This window comes from Heteronotia binoei, chromosome 19 (assembly GCF_032191835.1).
Source record: "Heteronotia binoei isolate CCM8104 ecotype False Entrance Well chromosome 19, APGP_CSIRO_Hbin_v1, whole genome shotgun sequence".
In the NCBI taxonomy this organism is placed as follows: domain Eukaryota; kingdom Metazoa; phylum Chordata; class Lepidosauria; order Squamata; family Gekkonidae; genus Heteronotia; species Heteronotia binoei.
The window spans coordinates 24,944,544-24,961,746 of NC_083241.1; the positions used below are offsets into that span (position 1 = coordinate 24,944,544).

General features: G+C 48.0%; 1 protein-coding gene across 1 annotated transcript in view; it reads left to right on the plus strand.

Moving 5' to 3' along the window:
- The window catches only part of FBN1 (fibrillin 1), a 307,005-nt gene that overhangs the window by 144,272 nt on the left and 145,530 nt on the right, over positions 1–17,203 (plus strand). Inside the window, 2 exon segments of the mRNA XM_060259853.1 lie at positions 862–987; positions 12,165–12,287. Of these exon segments, the coding sequence (XP_060115836.1) occupies positions 862–987; positions 12,165–12,287 (249 nt within the window).

A 17,203-nucleotide genomic window follows, 5' to 3' on the forward strand; every position in this document is an offset into this window, starting at 1 on the left:
TAATGCTCCATGTAATTTTAGGTTGCTTTTTTAACCCGCTCCAGGGATTTTAATGTGCTCTCTACAGCCTGCCCTTCAGTTATGGTTTTAGTGCTGTGAATTTTATAGTTGGCATTTTGTTAATCCATTCTGAACTATTTCATTTGGGTGACAGCTGTCCCAGGCAAGATTTTTTGGCAAGGCAAGGATAAAAGCATTCAAAATAAGTTAACGTTCAGCTGAACCCCATTTAATAGATTATTATGGCCAAAGAAAGAAATGTCTTGACCAAGGGTGGCCAAACTTGCTTAACGCAACAGCGACATAGAATAAATGTCAGATGTTTGAGAGCCTCAAGATAGGAAGGAAGATAGATGAGGGAGGGAGAGGTGGAAAGAAAGCAACTTTAAATGCATTCTCCAAGTCAGCCAATGGAATGGTGGGGGCCTGAAGAACCACACAATAATTGTGAAAGAGCCACATGTGGCTCCTGAGCCAAAGTTTAGCCACCCCTGGTTTGGACTACCAAACAGCCAGGTGGGTTGTTGCCGCAAGCAAGGGGTTCTGAACTTCTGACTGTTTGATGCCCCTTAAACCCCTGTCAGTGTGTGAACAAATGTGCTAACTGTAGTTGGAATGGTAAGCTCAGTTTTCATCTTCACAATTCCCAATGCAGCCAGTTATGCACTCTAGGGCCATGTCACTTTGATTCCAGAGGGAGAGATTTTTGAAGTATTTGTTTCAGTCTCTCTCATGTAACACTGGCTGGAACATGCTTGTAATTTCCAGGCAAATGTTGCTTCCTGCATGGAGGTGCAACCAGTGGAAAAAGCCAGTTAGATTTTTGAATGAGACTTACACTACTGTTTTGTTCTCTTTCAGATATTGATGAATGCTTACAAAATGGCCGTATATGCAACAATGGGCGGTGCATAAACACAGATGGCAGCTTCCACTGTGTTTGCAATGCTGGTTTCCATGTGACAGCTGATGGGAAAAACTGCGAAGGTGAGGGTCCTCTTCTTCTTTACACATGCCTTTCTATCCACCTGTGCCTTTGTGAGAACATGTGTGTTTGTTTTTCTGTACAATGTGCTAGCCAAGGATGAAGCTTTTAAATTAGACCCAAAATATAGTTTAGTGACATGCATCTGGATTCCATCTTCAATCCCAGGTAGCATTTTTTACCCAAGAAATGTTTCCACATAAGAGAGAGCCAAGAAAGGGGTGTCAACTCAATCACTGTCAGATCTGCCTCTTGGGAAAGTGGTTTGTAGTTATCAAGAACAGGTCTCCTAGTTGGCCCAGAAAAATGAGGTCAGGGAGTATCACCAGACCTGAGAGGGGAGGAAGTGTAGCTCAGTGATCGAGCATCTGCTTGGAATGCAGGAGGTCCCAATGTCTTCAGTCCCCCATATTTTCAGTTCTAAATGTTATCAGAGAATAGATGACATAAAGGGAATGACTTCTTCCTGAGACCCTGGAGAGCTGCTGCCGGTCTGAGATGGCAGAACAGACCCTGATCAGTGTTCCCTCTAAGCTGAGTTAGCGTGAGCTAGCTCACAAATTTTTAGCCTCCAGCTCACACATTTTTGTCTTAGCTCAGGAAGGATGACCCCAGAGCACAATCACTTATGCAGTCGCTCACAACTTTAATGCCAGCAGCTCAAAACTTTCGTATCATTAGCTCACAAAGTAGAATTTTTGCTCACAAGACTCTCAAGCTTAGAGGGAACATTGGATGGGTTAATGGTCTAATAGAATTTTTGCTCACAAAATTTTTGCTCATTAACATTGGATGGGTTAATGGTCTAATAGAATTTTTGCTCACAAGACTCTCAAGCTTAGAGGGAACATTGGATGGGTTAATGGTCTGATTCGGGGCTTTTAAAAAAAAAAACAGGAACTCCTTTGCACATTAGGCCACACACCCCTGATGTAGCCAATCCTCCAAGAGCTTACAGGATTCTTAGTGCAGGGCCTACTGTAAGTTATTGGGAGGATTGACTACATCAGGGGTGTGTGGCTTAATATGCAAAAGAGTTCTTGCTACAAAAGAAAATCCCTGGTCTGATTCAGTATAGGGCAGCTTCATGAGTCCATGTGTCCTACTGGGATAAGAAGAGTTGGCCGCCTTTCAGTTCCCTTATTTAGACAAAGCCAGGGGGTGGTGCACAGGCTGAATTTCCACCAGTTCAGTATGCTAGTCGTATTAGTCAAAGTTCAGTTCAGTTTTTTTTAAATACAAGATCAGATTAATCAAATAAAACAGTCTTTGTCACCAATTACAGCAATGTAATGCAGGTAACAAAAGCGGTGCATTCTCCCTTTCCTAAAACTAGTTTGAAGTCACAGAAGTGGTATGTCCTTGAGAAGCTGTGGCATCCTGCATTCCTGGTTTTATTGTGTATTTAACAACATCTCTGACAGGATCTTATTGCGACTGGGGCCTTAACTCATGCCTTAACTCTTAAAGAAGTGTGTCTCTTTGATAAGCATAATTTGATGTAACTTTTTACCTTCTAGATCCCTTAGCCTTTAAAAAGAGAGAGATGGAAAGATGCTCTTGACCCATATTTCCCAGAGTCCATGAAAGGGTTTCCAGTAAACTGTTCTTTCATTAAAGAAGAATTTTGAGTGCTGGTCATAGAAACATTTTTTGGCAGAATGTTATCTCCCAGTGATTCAGCTCAAAGATTTCATGCCAAAATTCCTATTCGGGATAGATAAACTTTTTTTTTTAAAAAAATCGTAAATTATTTTTGTCTGACTTTGGATATAAGTGAAAAATAAAACCAGTCACAGAAGAGTAATTCCAGTGCATGGCCCCCTGCACCAGCTACAGTCGTCAGGCAGCCATCTGTTGACTAATCTACCGCTTAGGGTGTCCCGTCTGCCATCACCAGACCCTGGGCCTTTCCCACCATGGGGGAACAGGTGCATTGAAGAAGTGAGGGGGGACCTCCTCCTTGGAGATCTTCATCTTCAAGTCCTGCCTATTTGCCAAGAGTTTTGAATGGCAGGCACCTTTTAAGGCAGGGGTGGCCAAACTTGTTTAATGTAAGCATTAGCGCATAGACTAAACATCAGATGTTTGAGAGCTGCAAGACAAGGAAGGGAGGAAGGAAGGAAAATAGATGGGGAGGGAGAGGTAGAAAAAAACCAACTTTAATTTTAAATGCATTCTCCAAACTGCTGGTTGGCTTAGCTTGGAGAAGTGATTTAAAGAGACAAATGCCTTCTCCAAGCTGGCTGACGGGACAGTGGGGGGCTTCGAGAGCCACATGTGGCTCCCAAGCCACCGTTTGGCAACCCCTGTTTTAAGGAGTGGAGAGGGGAGAGATTCAGGGTTTTACTATTGTGTTTTTGGTTTTAACTTAAAAATGTTTTTAACTGTTATTGTAAGCTGCCTTGGACTATGAGGAAAGACAGGATAGGAATGTTTTAGTAAATAAACACGTCACCTGTAACGTTAGGAGGGTTCTGACCTGGTAGCCCAGGCTAGTCTGATCTTGTCAGCTCTTGGAAGCTAAGCAGGATCAGTCCTGGCTAGTATTTGGATGGGGGACCTCCAAGGACTACCAGGCTTGTGACGCAGAGGCAGGCAATGGCAAACCACCTCTGGATATCTCTTGTCTTGAAAACCCTAGGGCAGGGCTGGCCAAATTGGTTTCACATAAGAATCATATCAAATAAACATCAGATGTCTGAGAGCTGCAAGACAGGAAGGAAGGAAGGAAGGAAAATAGATTGGTAAGAGAGAGGTGGAAAGAAAGCAACTTTAGCTTTAAATGCATTTTCCAAGCTGCTGGCTGCCTTGGCTTGGAGGAGTGATTTAAAGAGAGAAATGCCTTCTCCAAGCCAGCTGGTGGGGCCTTCGAGAGCCACACAATATGTATGAAAGAGCCACATGTAGCTCCCGAGCCGCAGGTTGGCTACCTCTGCCCTAGGGGATCTCCATGAGTCAGCTGTAACTTGACGGCAGTTTCCACAACACAACATTACGTGGATACTGATCTAGCAATAAATGACACTAGTAATTTTGTTGATCCTTGGTAGAGACAGGTCCTTCAAGAATTAGCCTATCTTCTTCGTGGTCTCTGTGCATTCACACATATGGGTAATCCGCAGGATTGGCCCCGACCTCGGAGAGTTCAAAGCAATCTTGATCGTAGATCTGGCGCGCCTCCCACTTGTCCTGGGAGGAGGCAGCTACTGCGCATGCCTGGACAAGGGGGAGGTGCTTAGCCACTCAGTTTCTTCCTTACCGCCGACCGGATCGCACCTTCCTCGTTGATCTCCAACTTCTTCATTGCAATCTCCAACAATTACCTTCTCTTCGCTTCAATTCTTCATCTTCTACTCCTCCTGGTATCGTATAAAAAAAAAAAAAAAAAAAAAAGCCTTCTCTTACTATTCTTTCTGGACTTTCCCCTCCCTCCCCCCCCCCTCCCCGGGCGGATGGAAGGAAGGGACAAGATAATCTTTAAACGCTGTACCAGCTGCTCATCCAAAATCCCCTCGTCCGACGGCCACTCTCTTTGCTTGTTCTGCCTTGGAGAGGCCCACCGTCCAGACTCCTGCGTGCACTGTAGCCAATTTGGCAAACAGGCCCGCAAGAACCGCGCCGCGAGACTCAAGAGCCACCTCATGGAAACCACACTCCGACCGGCCATGCCGCATGGCGGACAAAAACAACCCGCGCCATCTTCCCCACACCTCGTGGGAGAGACGCAGTCGGCAGCTTCCGTGGCACAGAGTCCCTGTAAGCCTAAGACCGGCAAACACTCCAAGAAGTCGGACGACCCCAAAAAGCGCCGCCGTTCCGATTCCGCCCACTCGGACCCGACGGGTAGCGTTAGCTCGAAAAAGCACAAGAACCGCCCTCTCGACTCGGCCTCGAACCCGACCACCAAACCGAAGGCACCGAACCCGAGCGCCACTGCCTCCGGATCGATGCCGAAGACTCCGACGTCGAAGTCGACGGCAACACCGTCAATCACTCCGTTGGAAATCATCCGCATCTCATCGAAGTCGCCGTCCATTCCGAATTCCCCACCAGACCAGCTGCTGGATACGCACTCTACCGCATCCGTTAGGACCCGGCCTCTCGACCCCACTAAATTCATAGATCTCGCACAGCCAATAGACGCCCACGCGCTCATCAGAGAACCCTCGACCCCGAGAGCTCTCCCGACTAGACCACGATCTCGCAGTCGCAGACGCACCAGGTCCCGCAGTCGCCGACACACCAGGTCCCACAGTCGCCGCCGCACCAGGTCCCGCAGTCGCCGCCGCACCAGGTCCCGCAGCCGCCGACGCTCCCGCAGCCACCGCAGGGGGAGACACTACTATTACTCTCCATCGAGATCCAGGTCTCCATCCCCACGGAACCGAAGACGACACCGACGATCACCCTCCTACGATCGCCATTACCACAGCTACCAAGAGTCTCCTCGCTACCGAGATCACACACACAGACTCCAAACTGCATCGGTCGAACCGCTTCACCACCATGACGACCCTACGAGTCTCGGCGCCGAACCGAAACTCCCATCGCCACTGGGATCCTTACACGCGGCTCCCAAGACAACACCTCAGCCCGACCTGCACCAAGGAACCGACGACGGATCCGAGGAGGAACTCTCCGACTCCGACCACTCTTCGGGTTCGGACCTACAATCCCCAGACTCCGACATAGCCAAGCCAGCAGACCTATCACCGTCTGAGGGCCCGAGATCCTACCTCGACCTCGTAGCAAACATGGCAAGCTCGCTAAATCTGAAACTCAATACGGACGCTCCCAGAGTCTCGGACGTCGTATTTGATCTAGTGCATGCGGATCTTCCATCCAGCTCCTCTCTTCCCATGCTCCCCGTCCTCCTAGAAACACTCAAAGAAGCATGGGACAAACCGGCATCAGTACCGCCAACATCCAAGAGGGTTGAAGCTCTGTACAAGATACACGCACCTGATTCCAAGTTCCTGTTCACCCACCCGGCTCCGAACTCGATCATTGTGCATTCGTCTTCGAAGTCGAAGCAGACTAGACACCCGGTACCACCAGAACGGGAGGGCAAAAAACTCGACACGATTGGGAGAAAGATTTACGCCCTCACTACAGCCACAACCAAAATCCTCAACTACATGGCATGCTTTTCCGCATACACCCACAACCTGACCACTTCCCTCGCCGCATTGGTACCATCCCTGCCCGAGGCATCCCAAAAGTCAGCCACCACTACCCTGCAAGAGATGGCCAGAGTGAGCAAACAGCAAATCAACACTGCCCGTCACGCTGCACAGTGTTCCTCCAGAACCTTGGCCTCAGCCATAGCACTCCGCAGACACGCGTGGCTCAGGTCCTCCTCCCTCCAACCAGACATCAAATATAAGGTTGAAGATTTGCCCTTTGATGGCCTTGGCCTGTTTAGCTCATCTACAGATGACATCCTCACATCAGTAGACGATGGCAGGAAAAGGGCGAAACGACTGGGAGTCTCCCAACCTCTGACCCAATCCAATCGGCAAAGGAACTGGAGGTCCAGCCAATACAAAGGGACCAGATCCCCACGGCAACAGGAATCATGGAAGCGCAAACCACCGCAATCCAAACCTTCCTTTCAAAACAGACGCCAAACAACCAAGAAACCTTCAACCACATCCAAACCGTCTCTCTGACCTCCCTCCCCCGAGCCGTCCAGTCTCCCTCCATCAGCCAAACCGATCAACACGACTACAACCATTCTACACTGCCTGGAGGACCATAACATCAGACGCCTGGGTCCTCGCCATCATTCAAAGAGGCTACCTAATAGAGTTTACCTCCACTCCAAGGCACCACCGATTCCTCACCACACCCCCGTCCGCACCCCTGCAGACAGAAATCGCGTCTCTGCTGGACAAAGGCGCGATAGAACCAGTCCCACCCCAATACCATCGCACCGGCTTCTACTCCCGGTACTTCCTGGTGCCAAAAAAGGACGGAGGACTCCGACCCATTCTCGACCTCCGCAAACTCAACCTACACATAACCTACAAGAAATTCCGTATGGTCACGCTTCAGGCAATCCTCCCGCTCATCCCAGAACGAGCATGGATGGCGTCCATAGACCTCCAGGATGCCTACTTCCACATTACAATCAATCATCATCACAGAAGATTCCTCAGGTTCGCCATAGGGAAGCAGCACTTCCAGTTCTGCTCCCTTCCCTTCGGCCTCTCCACAGCACCAAGGGTCTTCACCAAGTGCATGGCAGTAGTAGCAGCCACATTACGCCAACAACAGATATCAATCTTCCCTTACATAGACGACTGGCTGATCGTCGCCCATTCCAGGGAGCAACTACAACTGGACGTCTCGACCACTCTCTCCACCCTGGCCACCTTAGGCCTCCTAGTCAACCTCTCAAAATCCAAACTAGTCCCTACCCAGAGGATTCAATTCATAGGAGCAGACATCTCCACGCTCTCGCAAACGGCTTTTCTACCTCAGGACAGGGCACTCGCCATACTGTCACTGGCCAACACTATCATCGCCCAGCGCTCCCAAACAGCGCTCACTTTCCAGAGAATGCTAGGCCTCATGGCAGCAACCACAGCAGTTCTGCGGTTTGCGAAGCTGCACATGCGTCCCCTCCAAATGTGGTTCGTAAGGACTTTTCGCCCCCACACACAACATCAATCCACACTACTCACCCTTCCACTACACATTGTGCCATCCCTCAAATGGTGGACCAAGGAACGTCACCTCTACAAGGGCATGCCATTCAAGCAGACACCGCCCTCGGTGATTGTAACCACAGATGCCTCCAAGTGGGGATGGGGAGCCCACTTGGAAGACCTCACGGTGCAGGGCCAGTGGACAGACTACGAACGCTCTCTCCACATAAATTGCCTGGAGCTCATCGCAGTGCACAAGGCTTTGCGGTCCTTCCTCCCATCGCTAAGGAACCAGCACGTCCAGATCACCTCCGACAACATCGCCACAGTCTTTTACATCAACAGGCAGGGCGGCACCGCCTCCGTCAGACTCTGCAAGAGAGCCCTGGCACTGTGGCATTGGAGCATAAGCCAGGGCATCTTCCTCACGGCCGTACACCTACCAGGGGTCGAGAACACCCAGGCAGACGCCCTGAGTCGCCACTCTACCAACAACCACGAGTGGTCCATCAACAGCCGATACATCCGACAGATCTTCAGCATCTTCGGACAACCGAAGATAGATGTATTTGCTTCACCGTCAAATGCCCAATGCACCCGCTTCTACACGAGAGGTCCTCCATCCCACCTCTCCAGGGGGGATGCCTTCCTACAAACTTGGAACGGAACACTCCACTACCTCTTCCCCCCCATTCCACTTATCACCAGAGTTCTACAGAAGATTCAGGTAGACCACACAAACTGCATCCTCATAACTCCATGGTGGCCCCGCCAACCCTGGTTTACGACCTTGCTGCTCCTGTCCAACAACACCTTCATCCAACTCCCTCAAACACGGGATCTCCTCTCTCAACAGGACGGCAGGGTCCTTCACCACAACCCGGCATCGCTCAAATTAACAGCCTGGAGAATCAGTTTCTAGACTTCCCCCCGGAGGTCCGTCAGGTCCTAGTGAACTCCAGAAAACCATCTACTAGGAAATCCTATCTACTGAAGTGGAAACGCTTCTCACACTATGCCTCACAGCACAACTTCGACCCCAACTATGCCACTATACCTCAGGTACTAACTTACACCTTAACGCTCTCTAGAGCGGGTCTGTCGTATTCTTCCCTGAAGGTACACCTGGCAGCCATCTCTGCTTTCCACCCCCGCATCGATGGCACAACGGTATTCTCTCACCATGCGACCAGAGCTTTCCTCAAGGGCATCATTCGCCTACACCCACCAATCAAACAAGTTCTACCCACCTGGAGTCTGTCTCTAGTCCTGAGCCAACTCATGAAACCGCCCTTCGAGCCCATGGCTTCCATCCCACTACACCTGCTGTCATGGAAGACGGCATTACTTACGGCCCTCACCACAGGTAAGAGGGCCAGTGACATCTGCGCATTCAGAGCAGACCCACCGTATACGATATTTCATAACAGTACGGTGATCCTCCGACCTGACCCGACCTTTCTACCCAAGGTCGTCTCTCCTTTTCATCTAGGAAGACAGTCCACTATACCAGCCTTCTTCCAGCACCCCGCGGACGCGGGACAAAGGGCGCTCCACAACCTGGATGCACGGAGAGCCCTAGCCTTCTACATAGACAGAACCCGCCAAATCCGTAAAGACCCTAGACTTTTTGTCACCTACGCTACCCATGATAAGGGCAGCAGAATATCTACTCAGAGACTCTCCAAATGGATTGTTGCTGCCATCGAACTCTGCTACCAGCTGGCAAAACAACCCATCCCTCAACATATACGAGCCCACTCAACCAGAGCCGTGGCTACCTCGTCCGCCTTCATGAAAGGCATCCCTATAGAGGACATCTGCGCCGCAGCCGTCTGGTCCTCCACATCTACCTTCGCCTCGCACTACGCTCTCGACGTTCGTGCCCGGCGAGATGCCTCCTTCGGACAAGCGGTGCTACGGTCAATCTTCGACTAACCACTGTGAGTACCACTATCATTACGTTACGCTCTAACCTTACATATTCTTACAGATCCAGCACCCACCTCCGAAGAAATGGCTCGCTAATCACCCATATGTGTGAATGCACAGAGACCACGAAGAAGATGGACAGGTTTCTTACCTGTAACTGGTGATCTTCGAGTGGTCATCTGTGCAATCACACAGACCCACCCAGCCTTCCCCGCTGCTGGAAGCTAGTTAGCACAGTTATTTCCACCTATCCGGCGGCGGGAAGAAACTGAGTGGCTAAGCACCTCCCCCTTGTCCAGGCATGCGCAGTAGCTGCCTCCTCCCAGGACAAGTGGGAGGCGCGCCAGATCTACGATCAAGATTGCTTTGAACTCTCCGAGGTCGGGGCCAATCCTGCGGATTACCCATATGTGTGATTGCACAGATGACCACTCGAAGATCACCAGTTACAGGTAAGAAACCTGTCCTTCTCCTTCCCTTTTGCAGGGGATAGTTAAATGTTCAGGTTGCCTTTCAATATCGAATCTACACTCCTGTATCTGTCTGGAAACCTGTCATAACTTCTTTTCCCCACCTCCACCCCAGACCAAATCCCCATGTTTGAGCTGAAATAAGAAATAGTACAGTACAGAGGACAATCTGCTAAAACATTTTTCATTCCGCTAAGGATGCTGCCAAAATGTCTGTGAGCGTATTGCAGTTGCATCAGCTTCTGAAGTAATTGCCTGTTACACCATAACAGCCCAGTTTCTGTGCTCAGATTCAACTGCGTGCTTGTGTAAAGGCATACAGCAGAGGACGAAAGACAGTAGGAGTCAGGCGTGCATGGCCCCAAATGTGACCTTTTTGAATGCTGTTTCTGCTGCCCGATTAAGTCAATAACTGCAAGTGAAAGAACAGAGGTTTTTTAAGACCTGCACAGAGTGTTAAAAGCTGCAATACTGCAGTCCTAAGCTCTGCTCACGACCTGAGTTCGATCCCCGGTGGAAGCTGGGTTCAGGTAGCTGGCTTGAGGTTGACTCAGCCTTCCATTCTTCTGAGGTCAGTAAAATGAGTACCCAGCTTTCTGGGGGGAAAGCGTAGATGACTAGGGAAGGCGATGGCAAACCAACCTGTAAAAGGTCTGCTGTGAAAACGTGAAAGCAACGTCACGCCAGAGTCGGAAACAACTGGTGTTTGCACAGGGGACCTTTCCTTTTCCTTTAGGATGGTGGGGAATGCTAAAGCACCATAAGGTCCCAATTCTGTGCAGATTTACACAGGCGTGGTAACGAGAGGTAGGGTCAACCTGTAAATTCTGTACCATTAATAATATCCATGTAGATCAGACACATAGCCACCTTAAAGTCCAATCCTCAGAGCACTTTTCTGGGACTGAGTTCCATTGAGTAGCGGGATCCTGAGTGCAATCACTTATCAATGGTCATTTTGTAGAAAAATAGGTGGTGGAGCTCATCCAGGGATTGTTATGCAGCTGCACCTACTATTCAATAGACAAGGAGGTGGAACTCTCAGAAAGAGGAGGTGGAACGTTCAGAAAGGTTCAGGAGCTGTGCTCCTGTGACCTCCCACTGAATCTGAGGCCTGCTTCTCATTGCATTTTTAAAGGTTGCCCAAAAAGGTGCTTTCTGGGTCAGAGCATTGTTTCTGCCATCTTCAACTCTCACCTATGTCAGAGTTCCCAGGAAACAGGTAATGAGAATATGCTCTGTCAGGAAACAGAAGTCACATTAGTTGTTGGTATGGCTAACAGCCGCCATTCTATCATTCTCTTTTAAGACATCATTTATGAAAGCGCCCTTCCCTATGTTCTGACTGCATGTTAATTGTTTCCTTTTCTCTGCATAAATCTGCTTTCAATTCTGCATAGACATAGATATTAATTTATTGCACTAACTGTGAATCATAACGTTTCACTTTAAAAGGACATATGAAAGCATTTCAGAGGATTATTTTGGGTTCCATATACCTGGACTCACAAAATACTGTTTTATGAATTGTCTCCATCCATAGCTTGTTTTATCTACAGGAAAAAAGCTTAGCAGAAGATTTTTTTTTTAAAGGAAGGTCTGTATGGCAAGCTATGAATTGAGAATGCTATTGATTGTAAGATTATTTTTCATGATCCAGTTTTAATCCTTAACATGCCTTGAGCTGTAGAAGAGTGACATAAAATGTAATTAAATCAAAACATTTGAAGTGATGCAACACTGAAACATACGGAGGCAAGATACAAATATCCAACAGACTGAAGCTTAGCTAAATAAAAACATAAATTTTATTCAGGGTAAAACCAAAGCAGGAAACCAGAGCAAAACCACTCTTGACCCAAGGAGGCTTCTCTTGGCAGACCAAGAAGAGCTTTTGGCAGGGACAAGGACAGCATAAGCCAAGACCCTCTAAACTCTACTTTTCTGGGCAGCTGCTTAAAAAAAAAAATCCCCAAAAACCTACTGCACCTTTAAGCACCAGTCATTGGTAACCCTCTACTAGGACAACTCAGATCATCTGAAAAACTGGAATTGTGAGCTATAGCACTGTAGTGAACATTTGTTTCTCTCTCTTTTTTCCCTCTTCGCACAATTTTGTAGATATGGATGAATGTAGCATACGGAATATGTGTCTTAATGGCATGTGCATCAATGAAGATGGAAGCTTCAAATGCATTTGCAAACCTGGTTTCCAGTTAGCATCAGATGGCCGTTATTGCAGAGGTGAGTGTCTGTCCGCAAATGTTATATTGCATGATACGTTTCTAAGATGGCGTTTGATGCTGAACATTGTTCAAAATGAACACGATTGGTTTTATTTAAGCGCCCTTCCCTATGTTGGCTAGGTCCAGACTGGCATTTTGAGCCGGTAGACGGACGGGGCGCAGGTGGACTAAAAAAGTGTGATGAAATGTGCATGTCTGCCTCCTGTCCTGCTCCCGCCTCCAGGCCATAGAACCCACACCGCAAAAAGCCACCACCTCTGAAGTGGTAGCTTTTTGCGGCGGGAGTGGAATGGCCCTCGGATGAGTGAGGGGCAGGAGCAGAACTGGAGGTGGATGCGCCCATTTGGTAATGCTTTGTTGGTCCACCTGCATCCCAACCGTCTACGGGCTCAAAATGCTGATCTGGACCCAGCCATTTATTATTCTTTCTTCCGTCTCCTTCTCTTCTGTTCTGCTGTTCTAGCTAGGACCAGTCCCACTGTTGCCAGACCAACCAAAACTGGCCAGGCAGGGGGCCAGAGAGAATGAGAATCTTTTCTCTCATCTGCTTTTAACCAGTACTAGGTTTCCCAGGGTACACTGGGACGTGGCACCTCAGATGCATCAGGAAGGTTAGGTACTGAAGAAAGGGAAGGTAGGGGGGACAGATTCTTTGCTCATTGAGCAGAATGGGTAGCAGACCCTGAACAAGTCCCAGCCAAGAGGCACAAAAAGAGTGAAAGGATGAAAGTGTTCATGTCACTTCTATGTCACCTATAAGATCCAGGTATTAACTAATTACTAACTTACTATGTCCTGTTTTTTCATTTTATTTTGAATAATGACTTTTAAAGGGATGATTATTTACAGGGCTTTTTTTGTAGCAGGAACTCCTTTCCATATTAGGCCACACACCCCTGATGTAGCTAATCCTCCATGAGCTTGCAGGGCTCCTGGTATAGGGCCTACTGTAAGCTCCAGGAAGATTGACTACATTGGGATGTGTGGCCTAATATGCAAAGAAGAAGAAGAAGATATTGGATTTATATCCCACCCTCCACTCCGAAGAGTCTCAGAGCAGCTCACAATCTCCTTTACCTTCCTCCCCCACAACAGACACCCTGTGAGGTGGGAGGGGCTGGAGAGGGCTCTTTCAAGGACAACCTCTGCCCAGAGCTATGGCTGACCCAAGGCCATGCCAGCAGGTGCAAGTGGAGGAGTGGGGAATCAAACCCGGTTCTCCCAGATAAGAGTTCGCACACTTAACCACTACACAAAACTGGCTCTCCAAAGGAGTTCCTGCTACAAAAAAAGCCCTGATTATTCAGTTATTGTATTAGTCAGATAACAGTGACTTCATAAACAACCAGTTTTTGAGGATAAATATTGTTTTAAAATAATCTGCTTTGCAAATGACTTGTCAGCAGGGAACTGAACAATACTATATTCTGAAATGTTGCCAAGTGCATCTCTCATGTTGGGATTTTATTTCCTCAGAATGCATTTAGAAGAGTACAGGACCCACTCTTTGCACACAGAAAGCTAGCACATCAGGGAGACTGATCATTCTGGAACCCTGACATGCTACCTTTCCACTGACGGGGAGTTTGGCCATCAAAGATTATTCCCCTACTCCCCTCCACATCTGAAGTTGTATGGGCCCAGGGAGGGCCGAACCATATCGAGACAAATACTCAGTGAGAATGCAGTGGCCCTGTTAGATTTTGGTAAATGATAAAAAAAGACTTTTTGTATGGTACAACTGTTGGTTTGCATCATCAAGCTTTGGGTTTCTTCCCTTTGGGGAGCCTCTCTTCCATCTCCAAACAACTGGTCAAATTAAGAAAGATAACAATTAGTAGTTCCCCCTTTCCAGGATGCTCCACAGTACAATAGACAAAGTGCCCTTTACTATCTTTGGTTGCTTGTGTCATCTAGCTGTGCTGTTCTTTTGATCTCATAAGGAGTGGGGCCTTTGTAATTTCCAGATCTCACATTTGCCGTGTGATTTGTAAGCATTTACCAAAAATAGAAGCCAGGAGTAAACAAACACTGAGCCAAAATATATACAGATTTTTCTTTGACAAATTATGTATCTTTTCAGCTGTAGATCAAGGCAGCAGTAGAAAACTCTGTTGACAGTACGATGAACTAAAACCCAACACGCTTGAAGCACGCTTGAGGTTTCATTGCCTACAGTGTGGGAAGGCAAAATGTAGATCATACATGTGTAGAACAGTTAGCTAATATCCTGCTTTAAAACAAAAGTCAATTAAGGCAGGGCCTAATTTATTACACCTGGGAAATGATACAGAAACAGGAACTGTCTAGGGTATAAACACAAACCACTTAATAGCTTAACTTGGATGACTGAATGCTCATCAGTAAATCAGTTAAATGGAGCCACATGGCAAATAATGCAGGGGTTTTGATGTGCTTGGAGAATTTCCCAGGTACACAGGAAAAAATATTACATGTGAATGATTGAAGAAAATCCCCATACATAACCCTACCGAAAATCCATCCTGGTGAGGAATGAGCATGCTCATTGCTTCCAGGAGATGAGGAATGTCGAGGGCAGTTGAGTTTAGACAAAACATTGAGGGCAGGCATGGACAGGGATGGTGCTGGGGTTTTTGCTGCCCCAGGCCACCACCCCACCCGCACCTCCCCATCCCTCTTCCCATGGGGGGGTCTTTAAAAGGGGGGGGCTGATCGATGGGGGTATTTAAATGGTGGGGAGGAGGGTAGCAGCTGTGCCGTCTCTTTCCTCTGCCCAGATCTCAGGTGGAGGAAAGAGGCAGCGCTGGACCCCTGCCTGGCTCTTGAATTGCCTTCCCTCGCAGGGGAGACAGCCTGGGAGAGAGGTGATCCTGCTCTTTCCTCCACCTGAGTCTCGGATGGGGGAAAGAGGTGGTGAGGGGCCTCTTCCTGGCTCTCGAATTGCCTTTTCTCACAGGAGAGGCAGCCTGGGAGCAAGGCGAGCTGGCTCTTTCCTCCGCCCAAGTCCTGGGTGGAGGAAAAAGCTGGCTCGCCTCGCTCCCAGTCTGCCTCCCCTGCAAGGGAAGGCAGCTCAAGAGCCAGGCTGGTACTGTGCCAGCTGGTGCATGGGCAAGGGGCACCTAGTGGCACTCTCTAGGCCATGCAGCGCCCTGGGCAGCCGCCCACGCGCTGACCATGGGCACCGAGAGGGTTGAGCCACTTTGTTTACAGTATACTGCAGGGCATGCATTTTGGTCTCTTCCCAGCTCTACAGGGGAGGCAACATCACCTCCCCTTCCCACAGCATCCCACTCAATTTCAGCGTTAGATAAACATATTCCACTCTGCCCCTGTGGATCAGTTACGTAGTCTGAAGATATAAGGGATTCTACAAGCTCATCGAGACACAGCAAGACTTTCCTCATTTTCTAGAATCCAGCTGCTATAGTTTAGATACTTGGAGGCTGTGTGCTCCTAACATACAAGGAGCTGCGCCTGATCCGGGGCTGCCAGGCCTGCTATCACTGGAGACCTATCAGCAGTGCTTATTGCCGGGAGGTGGGAGGCCTGGCCCCCTGCTCTCTACTAATGGGTGTTCAGTGGCGCACTTTTGAACATGAAGGGTGCATTTAGCTGTCATGCCTAATAGCTATTCAACTCATTTAGCTAGCCCTACAAATATTTCTTTTCCCTGCTCTCTAGAACGTATATATTTGCTAAAAGAGTGACTGCAGTGTCAGGATCCAGTTGCGGCTCAATCCCAGCAGCATTAAGGACTAAAGTAGACATGATGGGGCTATAGCCATGTTCATTATTATTATTATTACTTCTTATTATTTATTGTTTATTTATATTCCACCCGTTCCCCCATTGGGGGCTCAGAGCGGAGTACATCAAATAAAATAAAATCACAATAAAATCATAATAAAACTAATTACAGCATTCATTGAGTACAGCAAAATAATTCAGCAAGATGGTATAGCACAAGAAGTACCACAATACAGTGCCAGTAGAGCAGCAAAGCAGTAGGGCAGTGGGAAGGGGGGGGGGCAACTGATTGATGGATAGATGCCTCATCCAAAGACCTGGTGGAACAGCTCTGTTTTGCAGGCCTTACGAAAGGCCAGTAAGGAAGCTGATTCCACCAGGTTGGGGCCAGGACCGAAAAAGTCCTGGTCCTGGTGGAGGCAAGACGGGTATCTCTTGGGCCGGGGACTATCAGAAGATCTTGGGAGGCTGAACGAAGCAACCTCCGGGGCGTATATTCTCCACATGTCTGCTGCTTCCAGGGGAGAAGGGATCTAAATTTTGCAACCAAGGCTGTGGAAGGTGAGCGGAGGGCCTCCCCTTTCCTCTTTTTACCTTCCAATCACTTCAGTTACTTATCTGTCTGCCTGGCTTTAAAATCAGCTGGGATGGGAAGAAAAGTTCCAATGACAGAAAGGCTAATCTCCATTCATCTATGCAAATAGTAGACCCCATCACCCCTCCTTTATACTATATTTACTCTGAAGTAATCTCCCCAAAAAGTTATATCTCCAAGTTTGTTAAAATTATGATGCATAACTATAACTTGTATGCAGATTTAAAATTGGCCCCTCTTTTTCTTGATGTCGTATGTGAAAACAAATCTCGAAGGAAAATGGGTCTGTGAATGAAATAGAAATATGAAGAACGAATGTCATTGCGCCTTCACATCTCGTCCAACCCCATGAAATTAGATTTTTCTGGTTTTAAAATCTCCATTTAGTTCTTAGTAGAGGCAGAAAGGACAAATTAAAACAACTTTTCTGGTTCTTTATAAGGACCAAGTGAGGAACTGTGTGAGGAAGGACGTAACAAGTTGTTTGCCTGTGTGGCCCAGAGCAACCGATTGGATGTTAACACAATATAGATATACTTATAATAATATCTGTTCTAAAATACAGTTTGAACACAGACTCTTGGACTAGC